The sequence below is a fragment of the Sabethes cyaneus genome, chromosome 1 (genome assembly GCF_943734655.1).
Source record: "Sabethes cyaneus chromosome 1, idSabCyanKW18_F2, whole genome shotgun sequence".
NCBI classification, from domain to species: domain Eukaryota; kingdom Metazoa; phylum Arthropoda; class Insecta; order Diptera; family Culicidae; genus Sabethes; species Sabethes cyaneus.
In genome coordinates this window covers 3097256-3118665 of record NC_071353.1, presented here as the reverse complement: position 1 = coordinate 3118665, position 21410 = coordinate 3097256, and the positions used below count along the sequence as shown (strand labels likewise).

The following is a 21410-nucleotide window of genomic DNA, read 5'->3' as shown; positions in this document are numbered from 1 at the left end:
CATCAAGCACAGCATTCGTAACTCTGACGTAACTCTCCTTCAATTGCAGATCATCAATTTCCGATCGAAATCAATGATGTCGCTAAGGACCACCCGTTTTTGGAGAACGATCCGTTGCAATCGTTGTACCGCCGGCTGCAAACCTTGAACCGGTGCGCTAACATGCACATCGATACACACCAACATTCGCATCCGCCGAAACAGAACGAAGATTCGGACGATGATAGTTGTGCCCTCTCGGAGGCGTGGACTTTTGCGCACAACAGTCGACGATGGTCGCGGGTTGAAGATGCAGCCGGTTTGGTTAGCGTCATTAAGCAAAAGCATAGCAATAAAAGTGATGTCAGTACAGTTAATGAGACGGATTCCGCGGAAGATTCGTCCAAGAGTGGATCCAAGACAACCACAGATGACAAAGAAAGCTGGGGTGATGATGGTGTAACGTTAAGTATATTGTCGGATAGTGATCAACAGGATGGACCTGTACGACTCCGCCGAACTGGCAGTGAGCGACTCAAGGATGGAGCGAAAGCACTGCTGCGACGGGTCGAATCAATCAAATCACGTAGACGAAGGCGTCCAAATCGCGATGGGCTGGTTCTTAGTGGACATCACTCTTCAAGCCTCTCACCGGCTCATCACGCTCTGGACGACTTGAAACATATCGACGTGATATCCTTCTCCAATCCTTCCTCGCCCCGGTCATCTGCAGCGCACGTAGACCATCGAAGAGACAACACTCTTGGAACCAATGAGATAGTATCGAACCTTTTATCTCCATACACACTCAGCCCATTCGGTCATATGGTAGAAGATAAGCAAAAAGAGCCCAAACGTAGCCCAAATAGATCTAGTCCGTTACACTTTTTCATTCAGCTACAGGAAGCTAAATCGGGCGATGATTCGTCATCCATCTGTAGTGAAGATAGTCAAGATTTGAACACCGGGTATTTCGCCGGAAGGATTGTGAAAACACCGAGCAAGAAATATCCGAAAGCAAAGAAACTGCTTCGGCACAAGGTAACCGCCGATGACTCCGGAGCCCTTTCCGATTCGGAGTACCAGTCAAAAATAAGACGGGCCAAGGTGACAAGCGATCTAAAGGAAACCACCAATAGTAACACTCTGCAGGTATCTAAATTGAACCGTGGTGGGTCGCTAAACCTGGGCAAGGGTAGCAAACGGTACCGTGATGCATTTCACAACAGATCGATGAGAGTAACTAAAACTTCCGATGAAAAAGGGGCGAGTGAGGAGCGAAAACGTCCGACCGTCGCTCGTTGGCATAGTTTTCAACAACCGAAGAATTCAGATGGTCGTCGAATTAGCATTGTGGACGTAAAGGAAGGCAGTAAGGAAAAGGTAAAATATTCTCGAGGCACCAGCATCTACGAAATGTCCTGCGGTCAGTTGATGGTGGTACGAAAGCTCGCTCTAGTCACACTAACGGGGTACATGGAACGATACTGTCCCACGCATCGGTCCGGTTGGAACTGGGATCTGCCAAAGTTCATCAAACGGATCAAAACGCCAGATTATAAAGATAGACGAGTCTACGGCATTCCGCTGGTTCTCAATCTGCAGCGATATGGCAACACTCTTCCGGAAATAATACAGATGGCATTGAATTGGCTCGAGTTGAACGCTCTGGATCAGGTAGGATTGTTTCGCAAACCGGGCGTGAAATCCCGAATTGCCAAGCTAAAATCGACGATCGAATCCAGCAACAATACGATCAACCGGATGGCCGTTTTCGACGACTATCACGCGTACGACGTCGCCGATATGTTGAAGCAATACTTCCGAGAGCTGCCGGATCCGCTGCTGACCGCGAAACTGTCCGAGACTTTTGTGGCAATATTTCAGTGTGAGTACTAGGTTTTAAAAGTTAATTGAATGATAAAAATGTGGGTTTCGTAAGAATTTTAAGTTTAAATGAAACTTATGCTTTGGTGCATGATTGCTCTGGGAAAATGATAATATTCGCAGCACCTTCTTCTTGTCCTTCAAGTTTCTTCTCCAGTAGGAAAATGATTCACATTTTTAGAGAGTTTAAATAGTCGTACCTTCGTTTGAAAACTACGATTCGTTTGCTGTGTTAATTGTTTCTGTGATTCTAGACCTAAAATTTATTATTCAGTTCTTTTATCATTTAAAATCAAATATGTCTTGAAGTAGTAACTCCATATGACGATGATAAACCAAATAAAACAGTCAAAACATGATCCCGCCGGCAGCTGTACACGACGATAGTGACGAAGTTCGATTGCTTGGTGATGGATGTCGAAACCAAGGATGGTTCGATCACTTTGACTCAATTTTGATTCATTTGACAGTACCGTCTCAGCTGAGCAAAATTTGACAATGTGATGTATGGGACATTTGTAGAACTAGTTTTTACCTACATTTTTACTGAATCAAGTTTTGCTGTATCTTTTGTATTTACGGTGCTACAATGCTAGTACCTCTTTATTAACTAAATGAACGTTCATTTAGTCACTAAAGAGTTACTAGCATTGTAGCGCCGTAACTACAAAAGTTACAGCAAAACTTTATTCAGCATAATTGTAGATAATAACTTGTTCTATAAATGTCTAATACATATCTTGCTCAAATTTTGCTCGGCTGAGACGGTACTCTCAAATGAATCAAAATTAAGTCAAAGTGATCGAACCATCCCTGGTCGAAACTTAGATTAGAACAGACTGCAGACAGCTTTCTGGGCAGGAGTTTTCTACGGCAACCGGAAACATTTTCAAGCATATGAAACTGTCGACGTGGAACTCAAGGAAGGACAAAAAAACTGTGGAAAACGAGAAGCGGTTGTGGGGAACAAAGTGGACGATACAGAATTTGATGGTAGGAATGTGAATGCAAGGCACGGCGATTCGGATTCGGCCAACAGGAAGCTTAGCTGAATATTTCTTCCGCATTTTATATCAAATAAGCTCCAAAAACAGGGATACCAATATGTAATCCAAATCCAACTGGCCTCCGACTACCAGGAGATCCTCGACATATACAAGGACGTACACAATACCTTTCTTGGTAGTCCGAGTATACAGACAGTAGTCGTGTTTGGAACATACGAATCCTTCCGCCAAAAGTGCTTCGTTTAATTTGTTGTTCCAACAGCGAGGGCTCTGTTTTAATCCGTATAGAGATTTTTTGAGCTTACACACCGTGTTGGACGGAATAGTAACAAGGAGCAGCCAGGTACACGTTCTCTTGAAGGTCTCCTTAGAGAAAAGCTGTCTTCACATCTAGCTTATGTACGAACATCTTTCTATGAACTGCCACAGCGACAACATTTCGGATCGTCGCCATTCTTGCTACCGGAGCATAAGTTTCTGTGTAGTCCAATCCTGCCTTCTGTTGAAAACCTTTAGCAACTGAGCGCGCTTTATAACGGGCTGGCTTGCCATCTTCATCCTCTTTTATGCAAAAAAAACCATTTCGCCTTAATCGGAAGAATATCGCGCTGCCGTTCCACTAGATGCCAGACGTCGTTTTGTTTCATGGAGTTGAGTTCTTCTCTTACGGCTTGTAACCAGTTGCGTTCATCTGGGCGGCCAAAGATCTCATTGTAGGAACCAGGTATATCGGGAAGTGGACGTTCGGGTTCAAATGAAGGTTCATTGCAGGCATCTGCGTCTGTTAAGCGAAATTTTACAACAGTAAAAATTCTCCCGGTAATAAAATCTTTAAACTTACCAGGAATCCTGCGCTCCCGTTCGCTGCGCCTCGTGGTTGTCGTGTCAAAGTTCGAACCAAGTTCTTGTTGCGAAGGGAGCGCTGCTGGTATTACAGGCAGCTCATCGCCATTGTGGTCACTATACTCGTACTCGTTATCAGAACTGCTTGATCAGGGACAGACTGGCCCACCGGGCAACCGGGCAAATGCCCGGTGGGCCCCAGTAAAAATTTCTTCGTTACACAAAATGAGATTTTCCAAAATTTTTATTTAAATTCTTTCTACGATTCACGAATGTTCAATTGCTGGGGCCCCATGATTTATGAAATCATTTAAGTTGAGCTGTTGGGGCCCAAGCTCCGAAAATATTACCAGCTTCAATTCTGAGTATTTAAAAGTAGAATTAGTATTTCATCCGCAGTTATTTGACTACTTATAAATATTGAACTGTCGGATTAAGCTCCATACTTAGTTTACTTCAGTGGTGACGGTCCGTTAATGATCCTGCGCTGAATGAATTATGGTCCTCCAGTATTCAATCCTGGGCTACCTTTCTTCAAACCCCTCGAACGCCAGCTGAACGTGCATCATCCTTGATAGCGCACATTTATCAGTGCGATGTCTACTCCGAAGTCTACGGCCTCTTCTTGATTCTCTGCTTAAAATAATTTTGAGTACTCTTTCGTCGGGCATTCTAGACACGTGACCAGCCCAGCGCAGATTGCCACCCTGTACTATCTTCAGTATAACACCATATTTGCATTCTTAATACAGATCGTGGTTCATGCGTCTGCGCTACACTCCATTTTGGATTTTGCAAAATTTTACGCTAAAACCCTAAGCATTCGTCTATCAGCTTCTTTTAGCCTCCATGATTCATGTCCGTAAAGGGCCACCGAGAGGATTAGTGTTCTCTAGAGCGTCAGTTTTATGCGAATTTCTTTCACTGCTCTACGTTTGATTTCGATGATATCGACGTCGTTCGCAAAATCAAAAAGCCCGTGTGGTCTCATTTGCTATTCTGACTCATAATTTTTACTCGTCCAGCGTCACACGAATCAACATAACTAGTTCTGTGGGAAAACCATGTCCTAGCGTTAACTGTCACAGCTCAGTTCATTTGACTGAATCGTATGCCGCCTTGGAATCCATAAAAATATGATGAGTCTGCAAGTTGTACTCCCGGAACTCGTCAGTTACTAGACGCAGGGTAAATATCTGATCCATCGTGAAGCGACCCCCATGAAAACCAGCTTGTTACTCGCTGACGAAAAACTCAGCTAACGGACTTCTAAAACACAGGCTAGGGAGAGTACCTTATAGGCAAAATTGAGCAACGTAATGCCTCGATAGTTTTTACTCTCGATTCAATGTCCGTTTTTAAAATTATGGGAAATGAGGCCAATTAACCACTCCTCCGATTTTTATTTTCCACCCATATCCTGTTCCTGACAATGAGCCGGCGAATTGTTTCGTACAGCTGCTTGCTCCCCGCTTTTAGAAGTTCAGCCGGTATACCATCCTTTACAGCAACCTTTTCAGCTCACTGATTGCCCTCTTAACCTCCTCCTGTGTTGGTGGTTCCACAGTTTGGCCGTCGCTCAAAATTCTTATCATGTACCTGCTGATCTTCGTGTTTACTTCTCCATTCAACAGCATCTGGAAATACTCTTCCACCTGGCTGCTACCGCCGTTTGGTCAGAAAGCAGGTTGCCAGCACTATCATTGCACATCACAGGCATGGCAAAATTCTTGCACCTGACCGTTTTGTAGAAACTTCGTGTGTCGTTGCTGGCGAACCTCTCCTCTGAACTGTCGAGCACGTGCTCTTCGTACTGGCGTTTTTAGACGGTGGGTTCTTTTTTCCGCAGCTCTACCAGGACGAACCAAAAAGATTCGCGCAGAGTCTCTGGGATTCCTCATATTGGAATCGTGTGAAGAAATTCTGCAGAGGATTTGCACAGAATACCTTGCTTATAGAAGCAGGATTCTTATAGGAGAATCCAAGAGTTTAATCCGAGGGATAGCTATAACTCGGCACGGCAAACGCCTGCACTATGAAATAAGATTCCTGGTCTCTCGATTTTTTTCTCTGTTCTGACGTGTAGACGCAGGAAGCTAGTAGACGCTGCTCATATAGATTGAACTGTTGAGATCCTATCATTTATAAAATCAGCTTATTTGATGCTTGCAATTTTGCATGTCATTAACCCTATAACTTAAAATCTGCAGAAATATAAATGAGGAAAATGCTGCATTGGTGGCAAAGATGCAGACTGGCACTCATCAGAATGTGGAAAGTGCTCTTCCGGGTTCGCTGAAGGACTGTCAGTAAAGAATCAAATATTCATGCTGCGGCAGATCCCCCACAAAGTCCATGAATACAGAATTCAACGCACAATTATTTCATTGATTTCAAAGTTGCATATGATACCATCGTCCGTAAAATCAAGGCCATTCTAACCTTGCAGGGGACTTTATCAACGTGATGGTCCCTCATGTGGGCTGTTCAACATGCCGCTACAGGATGTTATGAACGGAGCAACACACAGGCACAATCTTCAGCAAATCTAGTTAGTTCGTCTGCTCTTCCAATGAAATGGATATTGTCGATATAACAACATCTGCGGTGGTGGCTGAACAAACTACAACTCAAAGAAGCGAAGATTAATTGGGTTGAAGAAAATTGCGTTCAAACTAAAGTATCGTGATCCGCTAATATAACGCACACGCTAAAAGCTAGTGGCTCGGTCCTAATAACGACTGAGTTTGTTTTGTTTCGATCGTGCATCGAGCCGCTATGCTGCCCGTTCTCCCCGTACTCGACACTCGACAGTGCCTGAGTCGAGTCGAGTTGCAAGACATGACTTACAAAATAGAGCCTATATTTATTCGATTTACTGTCCTTGTAACGCTGATGTCTTTTGAGTAGATATCGTTTGTTGTATTAATTTACTATCATGAGAATATTGCAAACTGGGGCCCCTAATCTCAAAGGCCCGGCGGGCCCTTTGGCTCCCAGTCCGTCCCTGTCTCCAATCGACCCTAACAGCCGCTGTTCTCGCATCCTCGTCAACCACGCTCATCCAACGGGTACGGGGTCTGCCTCGAAGTCGACGGCCTCTGTCCGGTTCCCTGTTGAATATTGCTTTCGTTCGTCTCTTATCCAGCATCCTGGCTACATGGCCAGCCCACTGCAGCCTGCCGTTTTTTATTCGCTTCACAATATCCACATCAATTTATACTTGGTAAATTTCGTGCTTCATGCGCCTTACAGAGACTATAGATTACAAAAACGACAAAACACTCATAACCCGCTAAATATTGAATCAAAGCTGGGAGTTAGCGGGGGTAATCTATAGTCTCTGTAATGCGTCTGCCCCACACTCCATCTTCTAATATGCCGACAAAAATTGATTGCAAGATCTTACGCTCAAAAACACCAAGAGCTCGTCTCGTCGGTCTCTCTCTTTCAACGTCCACGCTTCGCGATGGCACCGTTTCTCTGCATGCCTTCCCAAGTAACAATGTGAGTTTTATTCTACTCTTATGGCGGTATTTAAGACTAATTTTGGTCTTGAATGCCATCATAAGAGTGCAATAAAACCCAAAATGTTACGTTCGTTCAACTGAATCGTACGCCGTCTTGATGTCTATAAACAAGTCATGAGTCTGTAAGCTGAATTCTCGGAATTTATCGAGCACTTTGCGACAAGGTGAACTTTTGATCCGTCGTGGGGCGTCTCTCTCGAAAATAGACTAAATAGGCGAAAATGTCTTTTTGAAGCTCACTTCACGCAATCGAATCGGAACAACCGGTTATTTACAGATTTTGACCTGAAAACAGCTTATGGAAACGACGCAAAAAGTTACATCGGAAGTTGCTCAAAAACAAATTTATTTTTTTTTCTGTTTTATAGCATGGATAGCATGTGACAACTGTCATACTTGCATAGCAGGCTGGTTCCTTCGAATACTATGGTTTCTGGTTGGTTTTGCATTTTAATTTCGGTTGATAACTTATTGAGTTTGACTTTTTTGACAGGAATCCTATCCTGAGAGTCATTTCTTGTTATGGGTCAAAATAACATAATTTTGTACTTTAACAGGCCAGTACTTTGCAGGCCTTATTTCAAGCTATACCAATATACCAATATTTAACCAAGAATATAGAAAAAATAAGATTCGAAATGAAAATATTGGAAGATTAGAAATATTGCCAAATGAAGGAAATCTATCTCCTAACCTCTGCTGCTTGATGTTGCAGATCTTCCGGAGGAAGTCCGCATGGAAGCCGTTCAGTCGTCGATTCTGCTGCTACCGGATGAACACCGGGAGGTTCTGTACACGTTGCTTGACTTCCTGGGTAAAGTTGTCGCGAGTGCCAGTCAGAATCAAATGACTGCGAACAATTTATCCGTCTGTTTGGCACCGTCGTTGTTTTACTCGATCTCCGGCAGCAGGTAAGTTTAAGTTATACAGTAAGCAAGAACTGGAAACTAAACCCCCATCCATTTTACAGATCTTCTACGGCTTCGCCGCGAAGAAAAAAGGGCGCCATCGGGCAGCCGGATGAGAAGGAACTGTCGGAAACTCGTGCTTCGCACGATTGTTTATGCTTCTTGATTCAACACTATCGTACCCTGTGGACCATATCCAGCGATCGAATGAAAAAATGCAGCTTCAACTATATGGAAGAATCAAAACCAGTGCCACTGGAATCGCTGGGCGCGGAATTGCATGTGCAAAATTGGCGAGGATATCTGACCGAGTGTATTAAGGAGTGCGTGCGAGAGGGAAAGGAAAGGTAAATTTTCGCGGGTTTATTGGCAGTTAAAAAAACAACTCAAAAAACGATTAAATTCCTTGTAGGCCACGCGGTTGGGTTTCGCTGAATTCGTCGGACCCTAGCGTAACGGTCCATTTCAAAAAAGTTGGCGATGGCCATCCATTGCGACTCTGGAAGGCTGTGACCGAAGTGGAGGCACCACCCACGGAGGTAATCAATCATATTCTAAACGAGCGGCACCTTTGGGATGATCATTTGCTGAAGGCGAAAATTGTTGAGCGGCTAGATAACGACACAGACGTGTTCCAATACGTATGCGGACAACCCGTTACGGATTATTGTGTGTTAAGGTAGGCCAAGCGGATGTTTGTGTTGGGTTTCTGGTTGCATTTAATGGTTATTAAATGTTGCAGACAGTGGAACAAGCAGCAGTCACGGGGTGCTTGCGTCATCGTTGAGGTTTCCATAAGTCATAATGGCGCTCAACCACTGTTGGACGGAGTTCGAGGTGTTGTATTGGCTTCCCGATACCTAATCGAACCCTGCGGAAGTGGCAAATGCAAATTGATGCATCTCTCCCGTGTAGACATGAAGTAAGACTAAAAAGCGTTGATTTCATTGCTTTGTACCGAACGAACCATTTCTTCTTTCAGGGGACGTACACCGGATTGGTACAACAAAAACTACGGTCACATCTGTCAGCAATATCTTTCCAGGATCAAAAAGTTTTTCGAACACAATACCGAGGGACCTGAAAGTAAAGTATAGAAACAAAACATTTCGAAACAACATAGCAAGTGAAGATAAACAATAGCTACTATCACACACACACACACATACACCTACACATACACCACGTAGAGAAATGGTAAACTCGAGCGTCTCAAACGTAGTTTCCAAACATTCCAAATTTTTTATTACCAAGTGCCTAAACCATGATATTTTCTTAGTTTTTCTCTCCGAAACGAGAAAATCACCATCATGAAAAGGGAAATTTATGAAACAAAACTAAAACTAGTCCAAGCAAATAAACTTAACCAATTTCACAACACTTATAACATGAATCACGTTTTTTATTATTATTTTATAGTTATACATAATTGTTAAAGTTTACACCATATCAAGAGAAGCAAATCAAATAGAGAAGTAGATAAAGCAAATCGGTGGAACAAAATCAAAACAAATAATCTCAGTACCGTTATTCTTATGGGACCAATGTCAATAAATAATCTCCAGAGGTCTTCATTGTATGGTCAGTCAGTGCCAATAAATGTTCAATTACCCTCCAAAATGTTTGTTGTATTAAAGCAACTAGAAAAAAAATTGTTACTGATGAATGGATTTATTTGCATAATAAAAACCAAGACAATTGTAAGATTTCCACAAGATTGTGTTTCGTTTTTTTCTACTTTATTTTTCTTAATCTCACATCGTTCGCGCATGGTACAAGCTAGTTACGTCATTTTTTCTCCAAACGAACGTCACAAAATAATTTCCTTTTCGTTTTAATAGTACTGTAATGACTTTTTGATACTAGAATAAAACTAGGTCATTGGAGGACACGTACACACACCAACAGTTGCTCGGGACAGAAGAGGCAGAGACCGTGTTCTACTACTATTTCATATCGCATAAATCTTCCATGGCGGCCTGGCAGAAGAAACTTTCACTGGGTGGCGGATTCAGGGTCGTCGCATTGTGCGGGGAGGAGGAGCTGCTCGGTGGTGGGGATGAGTTCATAAGGAAATTGGTGGCACTGCAGATGGCATCCAGGGAAATCTTCGATGCCGAGATGCGCGACTCAACGTCACTGGACAGACTAGGATCGAGAAGCGAGTGCGGATATTTCTTGTGCTCTTTGAACGAGTTGAGCTGCTGCTCCTTGTTCGTCGGGGGGGTATCGAGCGGTTTGTCGTCGGACTTGGTTCGATGTTGGCGCATTTTGGAGTGCTTACTGAAATGTTTCTGGGTCGGTTTGAGCGGTTGATGGGGTTTTTCGTCGCTTGCCGGTGGAGTGGATTGCTGCGACGAGAAGGAAGCCGTTGGAAATGCGGGCGAGGATAAAGCCGGCGGAGATGTGGAGGGGGTTTTGGGGGCTTTGGGTTCCTTGTTTGGATTGACGGAGGAATATTCGCTGTCCTGTTTTTTCCACTTGGTGCGTCGATTTTGGAACCAGATTTTTACCTGAAAAGAATAGTGGGAGAGAGAAATAAGTTGGTAATTGCGTATTGCAAGACAGAAATTGAACATCTGTAAAGGAATAAAAGTTTTGTGAATGAGGATAAATTGTAGAAACTGTTAAAGGACGTCAATAATTAAAAGAATCATATTTCCATTTCAAATCCAAGATTGTGTCGACATTTAAAAACTTACTGAATAACGCGAAAATTCTTACTCAAAAACTTTTCGTCGACGTTAAAAATTTAAATGTGACTGACAATGATTAACTTTTATCTACGTTTTGCTTAGGAGTAGAATATTTTCTCATGCAGCAGAATGATATCAAATTCACTATAAGTTTAACTCGTACATGAATTCAATGGAGGATTCTTGGTACAGAGTAAGTATTTTCGTATTTTTTTGAAACGATGGTTCTACAATTGATGAAGGGACGGTAGGGGAAAGAAATGAAAATTTTTGGTGAAGGAGGGGGAAGAGCGGAAAGGAAGGGGGGGGGGGGTATTGGTAGCTATGCTTGACAAGTAGTCATTTTGACTCCTACCTTTTGTCCAATGCTGGAAGGTGCATGAGTCGAACCAAGTTGTAATCTGAGATTATAACCGGATTCGAACCCACAACACCCTCCAGGGCATGTGGTTCGCTGGTACTTGTACCTTTGAACCATAGAGGCGCCCCCCCCCCCTTCCTTTCCGCTCTTCCCCCTCCTTCACCAAAAATTTTCATTTCTTTCCCCTACCGTCCCTTCATCAATTGTAGAACCATCGTTTCAAAAAAATATTAATATATGTATGACCTCATTCCAAGGTCAAGACTAAAATCTTGAGATTTAGTCTATTACATAGGAACGGGGCCTTCCCTCGAAAACCCGCGCCGAGAAACGCGGCTAACATACGCTGACGGACGAACAGCGTCACGTGCAGTACCTTGCAAGTCGTAAGGGCCGGCACAGTGTCGTCGTCCTGAAAGTAAATAGTAGTTAGATTAAAACTTCTCGCTCGGTGGTAATCTGCAATTGATGCAGGAAGCGGCACAATATGTGTCGATAACACAACCAACACGCGTAGCTATCCTTGAGAAGTGGATTTTGCGGTCTCCTTTTGTCCAGCGCCTCTATGGTTCAAAGGTACAAGTACCAGCGAACCACATGCCCTGGAGGGTGTTGTGGGTTCGAATCCGGTTATAATCTCAGATTACAACTTGGTTCGACTCATGCACCTTCCAGCATTGGACAAAAGGTAGGAGTCAAAATGACTACTTGTCAAGCATAGCTACCAATACCCCCCCCCCCTTCCTTTCCGCTCTTCCCCCTCCTTCACCAAAAATTTTCATTTCTTTCCCCTACCGTCCCTTCATCAATTGTAGAACCATCGTTTCAAAAAAATATTAATATATGTATGACCTCATTCCAAGGTCAAGACTAAAATCTTGAGATTTAGTCTAAGTATTTTCGCTTTTGAAGTATTTTTTTAAACATTTTTACAACAAAAAGTTTTATCAAAATTATTTGATTCTTAGTTGCAATCTATTTACATTTGATCAGGAAATCAAAACTCACGAACGCACACAAGAGACAAAGACATTGTCCCTACTTGAAAATATTGCGATAATGTATAATGAAAGTTTGTCACTATTGCATGGAAGTTAGGACAACAACAAGTTATCGTAACTGTTTCTCATGGATACAGACGTTCCATGACAACCATGTTGTTGCCTGTGAAAAAGACACACTACTGTATACAATACGTATTGTACGCAACAAAAGCAATCCTAATCATGTCACACTGTGTCGGCAGCGGCAGTGTTTGGTAGTTGCCAAGGTAAAATTGTACAGCAGACTTTGGATCAAAGCAAGCTAGTCTTTTTGTTGTTTGTCCCTGTAATTTAAGTTGCTGATAAAGTGTTGTCTTTAACCAGCCGACCAGCATATTTTATTGTATACCTGCATCACCAACAGCAAGCGCTTGTGAGAGCGAGTGTGTATTAAAATATATAGTAATCCCTTCAATACGGACGCTAATAGGGACCGCGTTAATGGAAACCGTTGTAATGGACTCTACGTAGCATATGGGAATTGACTTAATTGGTTCTAACATGGAATAACTCGTGATCTTGACCGTATAGAACGTTGGTATCTTCGACAAAGTTGTTCAGCAGATTGAGGGCTTTTCGTTGGATTGTAGTATTTCGGAATTGACTCACTACGTGGCGCTAGTGAATATGCGATATTCTTATAGAAGCTGTATCTTGCGCTGCAGACTGTCTAGAATGTTGTGGTCTTCGGGAAGGTCACTCAAATGACTGTCACCTTCAAGATGGAATGGAAAATAATGGAATTTACTCAACCGACGGCGCTAGTGTATTTGTGATTTTTTTGTGTTTGTCATAACTGATTTTGGTAATAAACAAGAAGTTGCTTTCTTCGGGAAGGTTGTTTAACCGTTATGTGTGCGACCCAGGATTATGTGTCCAGGATTGGAGGTAAAACCTAGCAATATGGGTATCAAAGTTCTTGGAATTAGTTCGGTAGGTGATATTTTTTACATTTCGATGTATTTTGATTGGTTATTTCGAAAATGGTTTCTACGGGGTCACAGATGATACCGCAGGATTCAAGATAATGCTTAGCATTATCAGAACCGTTCAAAACGTAGAACCATCCGTTATGCATTTGGAACCAGTTCCGAAATTATCAATCAGTACTAAACTGACCATTTCAGTTCAAAACATCTAAAAGATCCACTAAACCAATTCTAATATTGGATTAGGCACCCAACTCGCCATCTGTATCCCTACAGGAACCAAATTTTGGAGTGGCCAATGCGATCTAAAGTCACCAATTTATATAATTAGATGAAAAAAGGGTCCACAGTGTCAAGTTCAAAGCTAATAGGTTTACTGAAAGCTGATATTCTTTCAAAACATGCGGCTTCCCACATTTTACCGGATGTTGCTCCGGAATTACCGATTCCCGGGAACTACTTGTCATTTGATGGCCAAACGTTTTATCTAATCAAAACTAGATAAATGTACGAATCAAATGCCACCGGTTTCATCCAAATCGGTTCAACATAACTAAAGTTATGAAGATAGCAAATCATGGGTACCCGGGTACCCTTGTCGCCCTCCTACGTAATAAAAAAATTCAAGTGACTCTCATTGCTAAACCCCTTTATGGATATGCACCAAAAAAACCTCAATTACTTAAGATCAACGAGTTTTACGATGTCGCAAAATTTCAATGACGTATGTTTTAAATTGAATGAGTTATAACTATTTTAAAACTGAAAAGGTACCCGGGTACCTGTCGCACACATAACGGTTAAGTGACAGTGGTTATTTAACTAGTTGGAAAATTAGCTAATATTTTTTTCGTTATTTAACACAATGCTGGTCGCTTATAAAAATTCTCTGCAAAATGTAATGTTGGCAGTCGATGAAATTCCTTAGAATTTATTTACTCCTCGCATTTAACTTGCAACGGACATGAAAAATATACTGCAACACGAGAAAGCTGAATTACTAAAAGTATCATTACGTATGCCGTTGATTTTATATTATTAATGCTGTGTGACATAAATGCTTATTCAGTTGTTGCAAGAATGTTTAGAAAGTACCTGGAAATGTGTTAACATGACTGAGACTAATTGAATAAGTGAGTTGGCAGGATTTCTCTGGCCATTTAGGAAGTAGTATTAATAGTTGGTAGATTAGCACAGATTATTTTGCAGGTAGTAAATGTTGCTAGAGAATAAAATTGAGCGTCGAGCGTTCAGGATCGCAAGACAGCCTGTATAGGAATACTACATATACGCGCCGCGAGTGAGTTTTGCGCTATTTTCCATACCACCTTGAAGGTGTCAGTCATTTGAGTAACCTTCCCGAAGACCGCAACCTTCTAGATAGTCAGCAGCGCAAGATACAGCCTGTATAAACAAATCACATATACACTAGCGCCACGAGTGAGTCAGTTATGCGCTATTTTCCATACCATCTTGAAGGTGGCAGTCATTTGAGCAACCTTCCCGAAGACCGCAACCTTCTAGATAGTCCGCAGCGCAAGATACAGCTTGTATAAGAGTGTTACATATACGCTAGCGCCACGTAGTGATGCAATTACGCAATGCCATAATCCAATGAAAACCCGTTGATGTACTGAACAACTCTGTCGAAGACACCAACCTTCTATACGGTCAGGATTAGGAGTTATTCCATGTTGGAACCAATTAAGTCAATTCCCATATACTAGATACTACGTAGACTCCAATAAAGACGTTCGGCCGCGTTAATGGAATCACTCGAGACCGTCCTTATTGGAAACGTTCTTATTCGAAACCGCGTTATTCGGGGGACTGCTGTATTCTCAACGAAAGTTATCTTTCTCAGTGGTGTGAAGGAACATACATTTGTCCTATTATTTTGTTATCGTGATACATTCTGGTTGCTACGTATGTTTATTTTATAGGCATTTTGATTCCCTGCAACCATCCCTGATGGCTACAGCTCACAGTTGTTCGTGCTTCGCACCGCATCCTTATCGTTTTCCAGTTCGTGATAAAACTATACTTACAACAAGTGGAGATAAATAAATTCCCGAGTTATGTTTAAATAAGTAGTGTATTTACTGATGAATACAACAATAAACAAAAAGGGTCACATATTTCGTCTTAATCTCTTACACCTTACTTCTTTTCTGTTCCTTTTTTTTCTTTTTTCCAGTACCTTTTTTCCATTTTCTCTTCGGTTTTTTTCTTTTCTATATTGTTTTCTTAGTTTTTGTTCTCACTATCCAGCTTTTCACGAGCGATAATGGCGGCTATTGAGCACAAGTGGGCACAATCTTTTGACATTCATTGCAGGAGCGTCTAGTTCGCCCTGACGGAGTTACTATGGAAACATCCATGATTGTTTGTTGCCGAGTGTAAGAATATAAACATTGTTCAATTTTGCAGATCAGCGAAGGAACGGATAAGAAGTTCTAAGGATTGTGGCTTCGCAGTTCTCGCAAACTTCAGGGAGAATGTCCAAATACGCAACGGAAAGTTTCTTATCAAGTCGAGACACTCACCCTTATTCTGCGAGGCGAGTGACGTGACTATTTTGGAGTCGCCGCGAATTAGGTGACAATTGGCACCTAGGTGACTCGCTTTGTCACCTAGGTGACACGGTTTGTCACTTGGGTGACAGGGGTTTGTTACCTACGTGACACAACTGTCACCTAGGCGACTCGATTCGCCGTGGCGAATCACGGCGAGTGACAATTGTCGTATTGAATCACTTGACTCGCAGAATAAGGGTGACTGTTCGAGAGCAAACTTGGCTACGGCTCGACCAACATGAAGTTAACGTTTGCGTTAATGTGTAATGTTTCGAATGTTTAATTTGCACGATTGTGAAAAAGTATTCGGAGCCGGTGCCTTCAGCAAATTATGGCCGCAAACCACTACAAAAGTTTGAATCCGTTCAGTTATGTTCCACTTCACCTGATTTGCAAAATTAAACAATATTTACATTTTTACACTCAACAACAAACAGCCATGGATGTTTCCATAGCAACTCCGTCAGGGCGAACTCGACGGCGAATGTCAAAAGATTGTGCCCACTTATGCCCAATATCCGCCATTATCGCTCGTGGAAAGCTGGATTCTTCTTTGGCTTTCCGTTTCCTTTATTTTTCACGTTTTTTGTATTTCATGTCTTCTGATTCATTGTTCTGTTTTTCTTCGTTCTTTTTCCCTTTTTTCATATTTGCAGTCCGCTTTTTCTTGTTTTCGTTTTTATCACTTATAATTTTCCTTCCCGTTTTCTGTTCTTTCTCTTTCCTTTTTGCTTGTTTTGGTTTTTTGTTTTCTTTCTAACTCTCCTACTTCTCGTTTATTCTCTTTCAGTTGCCCCGTTTTATCTTTGTTTCTGTCACGTTTATTCAGTTTTTGGCTCCCATTTTTCCCTTAGTCTTGTCTTTCATGTCTCTTTTTCTCCTATTGTTTTTTTCTTTTTTCTTTTATATTTCGTTTGATCTATCTTTCCTGTGTTCCTCTCTCTCTCTCTCTCTCTCTCTCTCTCTCTCTCTCTCTCTCTCTCTCTCTCTCTCTCTCTCTCTCTCGTCTCATGTTCATTCTTTTTTCTGGTTGGCCAACGCTTTCTATTCAGTTTTTCCTGATTTTGTCCCGTGTTCCCTCTATTTCCCCCTTTTTGACGTAGAACTACGTCTTACTGCAGGGTGTCAATCCAAAATTTAGATTGAAGTCAGCGTCACGAAAGAATGAAAGATTTTGAACGCAAATAACTCTACCAATTTAGAACGGATTTTGATGGTTCGCATACCATTCATAAAAAATGCAGCAATTTTAAAGCTTTCTTGAAAAGAGTGTTTTACAATCGCTGCATAGTGAAAATCAATGGAAACTTTCAAGTTAAAATTTTCACATGCATTTTCCGTGTTAAGCGGGGTACGCTGCTGAAAAGTAATGGGTAAAAAGATAGGACAAGAAATGCTCAAGAAATCGATTTCGTTTACGATTTCTTAAGCAGTACGCACTTCATAAGAAATATTATTTCACGTTCAGATGGCGCAGTTTTACATGCAGGTGAATTAAAACGTCACTTTTCCGTACGGAATAATATCCGGCGCAATTATTACCACAAGAAAAAATGACAGGTGGTTGCTTGCATTGGAGTTGTCAAAATTTCTGCGGTAAATAGCAAGATTTTTTCTTGAGCTGTTTTCTTTTCAGCAGCGTACCCCGCTTTATAGACTTGCTTCTAAAGCACGAGAGACAAGAGCAAATATGTTCAAATGGCGAAGAATCTGCACGACAAGCTTGCTTTTTGATAATTGTCAGTGCGTGAAGTCAGATCAAGATATGGCTTGTATTAATACCAATAAAATATTATTTTGAAGATTTATTTTTTTCCTAGAATTTTGTTAAGCTGGGTGCGTAAACGAGTTTTCTATCCTAGAATACTACGATTTTGGCACTGGTAGACATATTCAAATTCGTTTTTGGCATCATAAAATATACAAAATGCAAAATGCATATTAAAAATACGCTACAATTATTCACTTAATGCTTTTTAACGCCACACATAGGTCAATACGGTGTGAAAGATTTTCAAAAAACTTCACAAAAACCCATCTAACGTAGTTCTATGCCAGCTACGCGGTTGTGTCTGGAACACAACCTTTCTGATTTTTCTTTCGTTTTTTTTTTCTTTTTTTCTGTCCGCTGCTTTGTTTCAACTGCTACACACGGAGCTATGCACATATACATACAAATTCGTTGTTGAACAGCATAGACAATTTCTCGTGCGATATGCAGCTGTGAGTGAGCGTGAGAGAATGAATTTCTAAATAAATTGCAAAGTTATACTAAAACACACATTTAAATTACATGGTTATCTAATTCTTATTAAGATTTGTACTTTCTAGTTAAGAAAATGTCGATTCCCGCGAAGGAAAAATGTAAATTCCGCCAATATGTTTGCCATCTTAATTCATGAATGTGTGCGGCATTTTTTGCTGCTGATGTTTTCTCTGGCGGTAGATTCTCTTTCGCTCTCTGGTTCGTTGCATGAAATACCAGCTGTGGAAAAATTAAGCAAAATGCTCACAGCTGAATTTGGTTCACATCGCATAGCAACAGAGACATCGACAAATTTCATGTGCTTAAAGTCTCATTGAGTTTTTTGCTGCTATGAATTTTTCAACACTGGTCCCATGTGCCGGTCCGTTTTATCCATTGGCGGAACACAGCCTTCGTTTGTCTTTTGTTAGGTTAGGTATAAGCCTCCGGCTTATAGAGATCACGCATCGCTTAACCACTTCATTCTTATGTTGATTGTGGAAAAGTACTCAACTCAGGTAGCATTCGCAAGTTGTGAGTTGTGTTTGAAGCTGATGCCAGAGCATTTGGCAGCATTTGAGGCATGTAAGTGAGCGGACGTGAATTTATCAGCCCCTCCGTTTCGATAAGCGCAGACCACGGAATCCCGAGAATCAATTTTCGTCCGTCGACCAACGACGCCATTCTTTTTTTAACAGCACGGACCATTCTCTCCCACACTCCGCCCACATGAGATGCGGATTGAAGCTTGAAATACCCGTCTCGTATGAGAATTGGAAATCGATACGGGATATTCTGAAACGATTTGGAGAACATCTGACTATCAACAGAAAAAAACGGAATGGCTCCGCTTGGAGAAGCTCTACGAGAATTCATTGACAAAGTACGATTGCGTCGTTATGGATTACGAAGCGAACTGCAAGGCCGCTCCTGGACAGGAAGTTTAGCGTAGCTGACCAAAGAGGCCCTAGCTGAAACTATAGATTTTTGCGAAGTAAAACCATAATGCCATAATATTTATGGAAAAGTCGTCAGTCATCAGTCGTCATCAGTCTGCATTGTACGTGCTTATGCTATGCTATGCTATGAAAAAAGAAAAACATTATATTTTTACTCCACTTTAAGTAAATCAAAACACTCAAGGTTACCCTTTTGTTAAGCATTCCAGAAAAATATAATTTTTCTTTGCTATTGAAATTTACCAAAAAAAAACGAAAATAAAGCATTTTACTGTGAGCTGCTAATCAGCTGCCTCTTTCTAGACACCATTCATCAACCCGGATTAGTTTACTGCGAGCTTCAGTCGTCGCAAGATACAATATATATTATTCCACCGCCCAGCAGAATTAGTCAATCATTTCCGATCGGGAGAGTCCGACTGATTGCATTCCATTACCGCACGGAGGTAAGCCAGGGCACTGTCAGCCCGTATAAACATATTGTTAAATCGACAGCCGTAATCTACGCTAAACCAAACGCTCCAGAATTCTAACCAGAGCTAATAAATCAATCGAGATGCAGCATCTGCATATACTATTCCTCAGCGCAGCAGCACCTTTGCATCTTCGATTGCATCTAGTGAGGCATACGCTCAACAAACCAGAATAACCATCGTTCGTCATTCGAGGGACGGTCGACAACAATCTAGGCGCTGCCGGCTGCTGTCGGGAAAAAAATGCCGAAAATGCAACAATCAACATCCGCTCCGCCCGCCACCGCCCGAAAGTCAATTGCAGCGACTGTGCCGGCCAAACGATGCGGGGTGTTGAAAATGTCAAACAAATCTACGCACTCTCGGGCTGATGCTTTGGCCCCGGTCCTAAACTCCCCTCCCGCCCCCGGGTGTTGATCACCACCGCAACGCAACGCTCGCCCGGCCTGGCCCGGCGCAGAAGTGAGATGAACCAACCAGCTTCAGTGGTCTGAAAATTAGCTTTTGAGTAATTTATTCTTTGACACACCAATTTAGACGATTTAGACTGTAAGGGAAACGACGAAAATGAGCCATTCGAAATGATGAATAGTGGTAAAAATAGCATATTTTGTTAAGATCTTTTTATATCTGTCGGTTTTTATGATTGTTGGAGGCAAAAGTACAGCGCGCTTCAGATGATGGGCCAATAGAATAGATCGGACCGTGTTAATATGTAAGGGAATGATCGGACGTGGGAGAAGCGAAAAGTGTGCGGGAAAGAGAAAGAAAATAAACATTTCAATTTTAATTTTATATCCTCCAATACGTCTTCGTCAGAAAACGGGCGACTCATCAGGTCGAGAAAACAGAGGAAGGTTTTGGGGTGGAGGAAAGCGAAATAGACAGGAAGAACTGCTCTTAACCATCGCATCCACCGGTTCGGTGTGTGTCGTTGTCATCGCACGAACCATTTGCGATGCGCTATTTGGTTCCCCGGACCGAACACCACACCGAACCAAACCAGGGAAGATCTCCGTTTTAATGAACCGGACTCATAAATGATTTAAGTGTTGTTTCATGTTTACCGCAGTTTGATTTTTTGACAAACTGTAATATAAACCGGCTTGCGTACGAAAAGAGAGATGTTAGTGGAGAATGTGTGACTTTTCGCTACCAGAAGCTGTGCCGGGAGGGTGCCGGGAAATAGGTTAATAAAACCGAGCAGGAGTGTCGCAAACAATCCATTTGTGAGACTAAACAAACCAACCAAAGGCTTAGCGAGAATAGTTTTAAACGATCACGTCGCAGCCTTGCCAGAGGGAGCGTTATTAGCATTTTACGAGTAAGTTCACAGGTCAGTTGATTGATGTTTAGAGTTTTCCTTTCATTCATGTTTTTAATTCTTGATGAAGAACTTCCACGGGATTAACTTCCAAAGTGAGCCGCGCGTGAAAGACAAATTAATATGAACGTGATCTCATGCCGTGTATTCTTTATGGCAGTATTTAATCTTGTTTTTCGAAACCAAACATCTTCTAAACCTATGAGCTATGCGACATACCAACCAAAGACAGGACATTTTTTGTAGATTAAATTTATTACCTGTGTTTCCGTTACGTTTAGCAGCTTCGCCATTTCTGTTCGCTCGCTCGAGGACAGATACTTTTTGACTTCGAACTGTTTCTCTAGTTCGAAAATCTGTCGCCCCGTGAATGTGGTTCTGGCTTTCTTCTTTCGTCGACTGCTCTCGTCCAGCTGAGTATCGTCGGTGTCTTCCGGATTGAGCAGCACTTCCGAGCGGCTGTTTTTCTTTGAACTCACGCTAAAACTAGTCAGCTTTTGCGTACTCGACGACGAGGACAGTTCCTTCAGCGACTGCTGCGACTCATTGGAACCGTAGATATCCGATTCCACATCCGTCGAGTGAGCCCGCTCCCGACTAATAGAGCGAACCGATTCTTGGGTGATTTCTGTTGAAATAATACACACATA

At 42.0% G+C, this 21410-nt stretch overlaps 2 protein-coding genes across 8 annotated transcripts in view; one reads left to right on the top strand and one right to left on the bottom strand.

Moving 5' to 3' along the window:
- LOC128733169 (rho GTPase-activating protein 7) overlaps positions 1–9954 on the top strand; it is a 54658-nt gene extending 44704 nt beyond the window's left edge. For both annotated transcript variants that reach the window (XM_053826818.1, XM_053826817.1), the window contains 6 exons: positions 50–1867; positions 7962–8157; positions 8217–8501; positions 8567–8833; positions 8897–9076; positions 9137–9954. In XM_053826818.1, the coding sequence (XP_053682793.1) occupies positions 50–1867; positions 7962–8157; positions 8217–8501; positions 8567–8833; positions 8897–9076; positions 9137–9251 (2861 nt within the window). In that variant the 3' untranslated portion in view covers positions 9252–9954. The remainder of the gene's footprint in view (positions 1–49; positions 1868–7961; positions 8158–8216; positions 8502–8566; positions 8834–8896; positions 9077–9136) is intronic.
- The window catches only part of LOC128733170 (homeobox protein GBX-2), a 43000-nt gene continuing 31459 nt past the window's right edge, over positions 9870–21410 (bottom strand). For all 6 annotated transcript variants that reach the window (XM_053826823.1, XM_053826821.1, XM_053826819.1 and 3 more), the window contains 2 exons: positions 21021–21388; positions 9870–10667 (listed from right to left, as the gene is read on the bottom strand). In XM_053826823.1, coding sequence (XP_053682798.1) covers positions 10101–10667; positions 21021–21388 — 935 coding nt within the window. In that variant the 3' untranslated portion in view covers positions 9870–10100. The remainder of the gene's footprint in view (positions 10668–21020; positions 21389–21410) is intronic.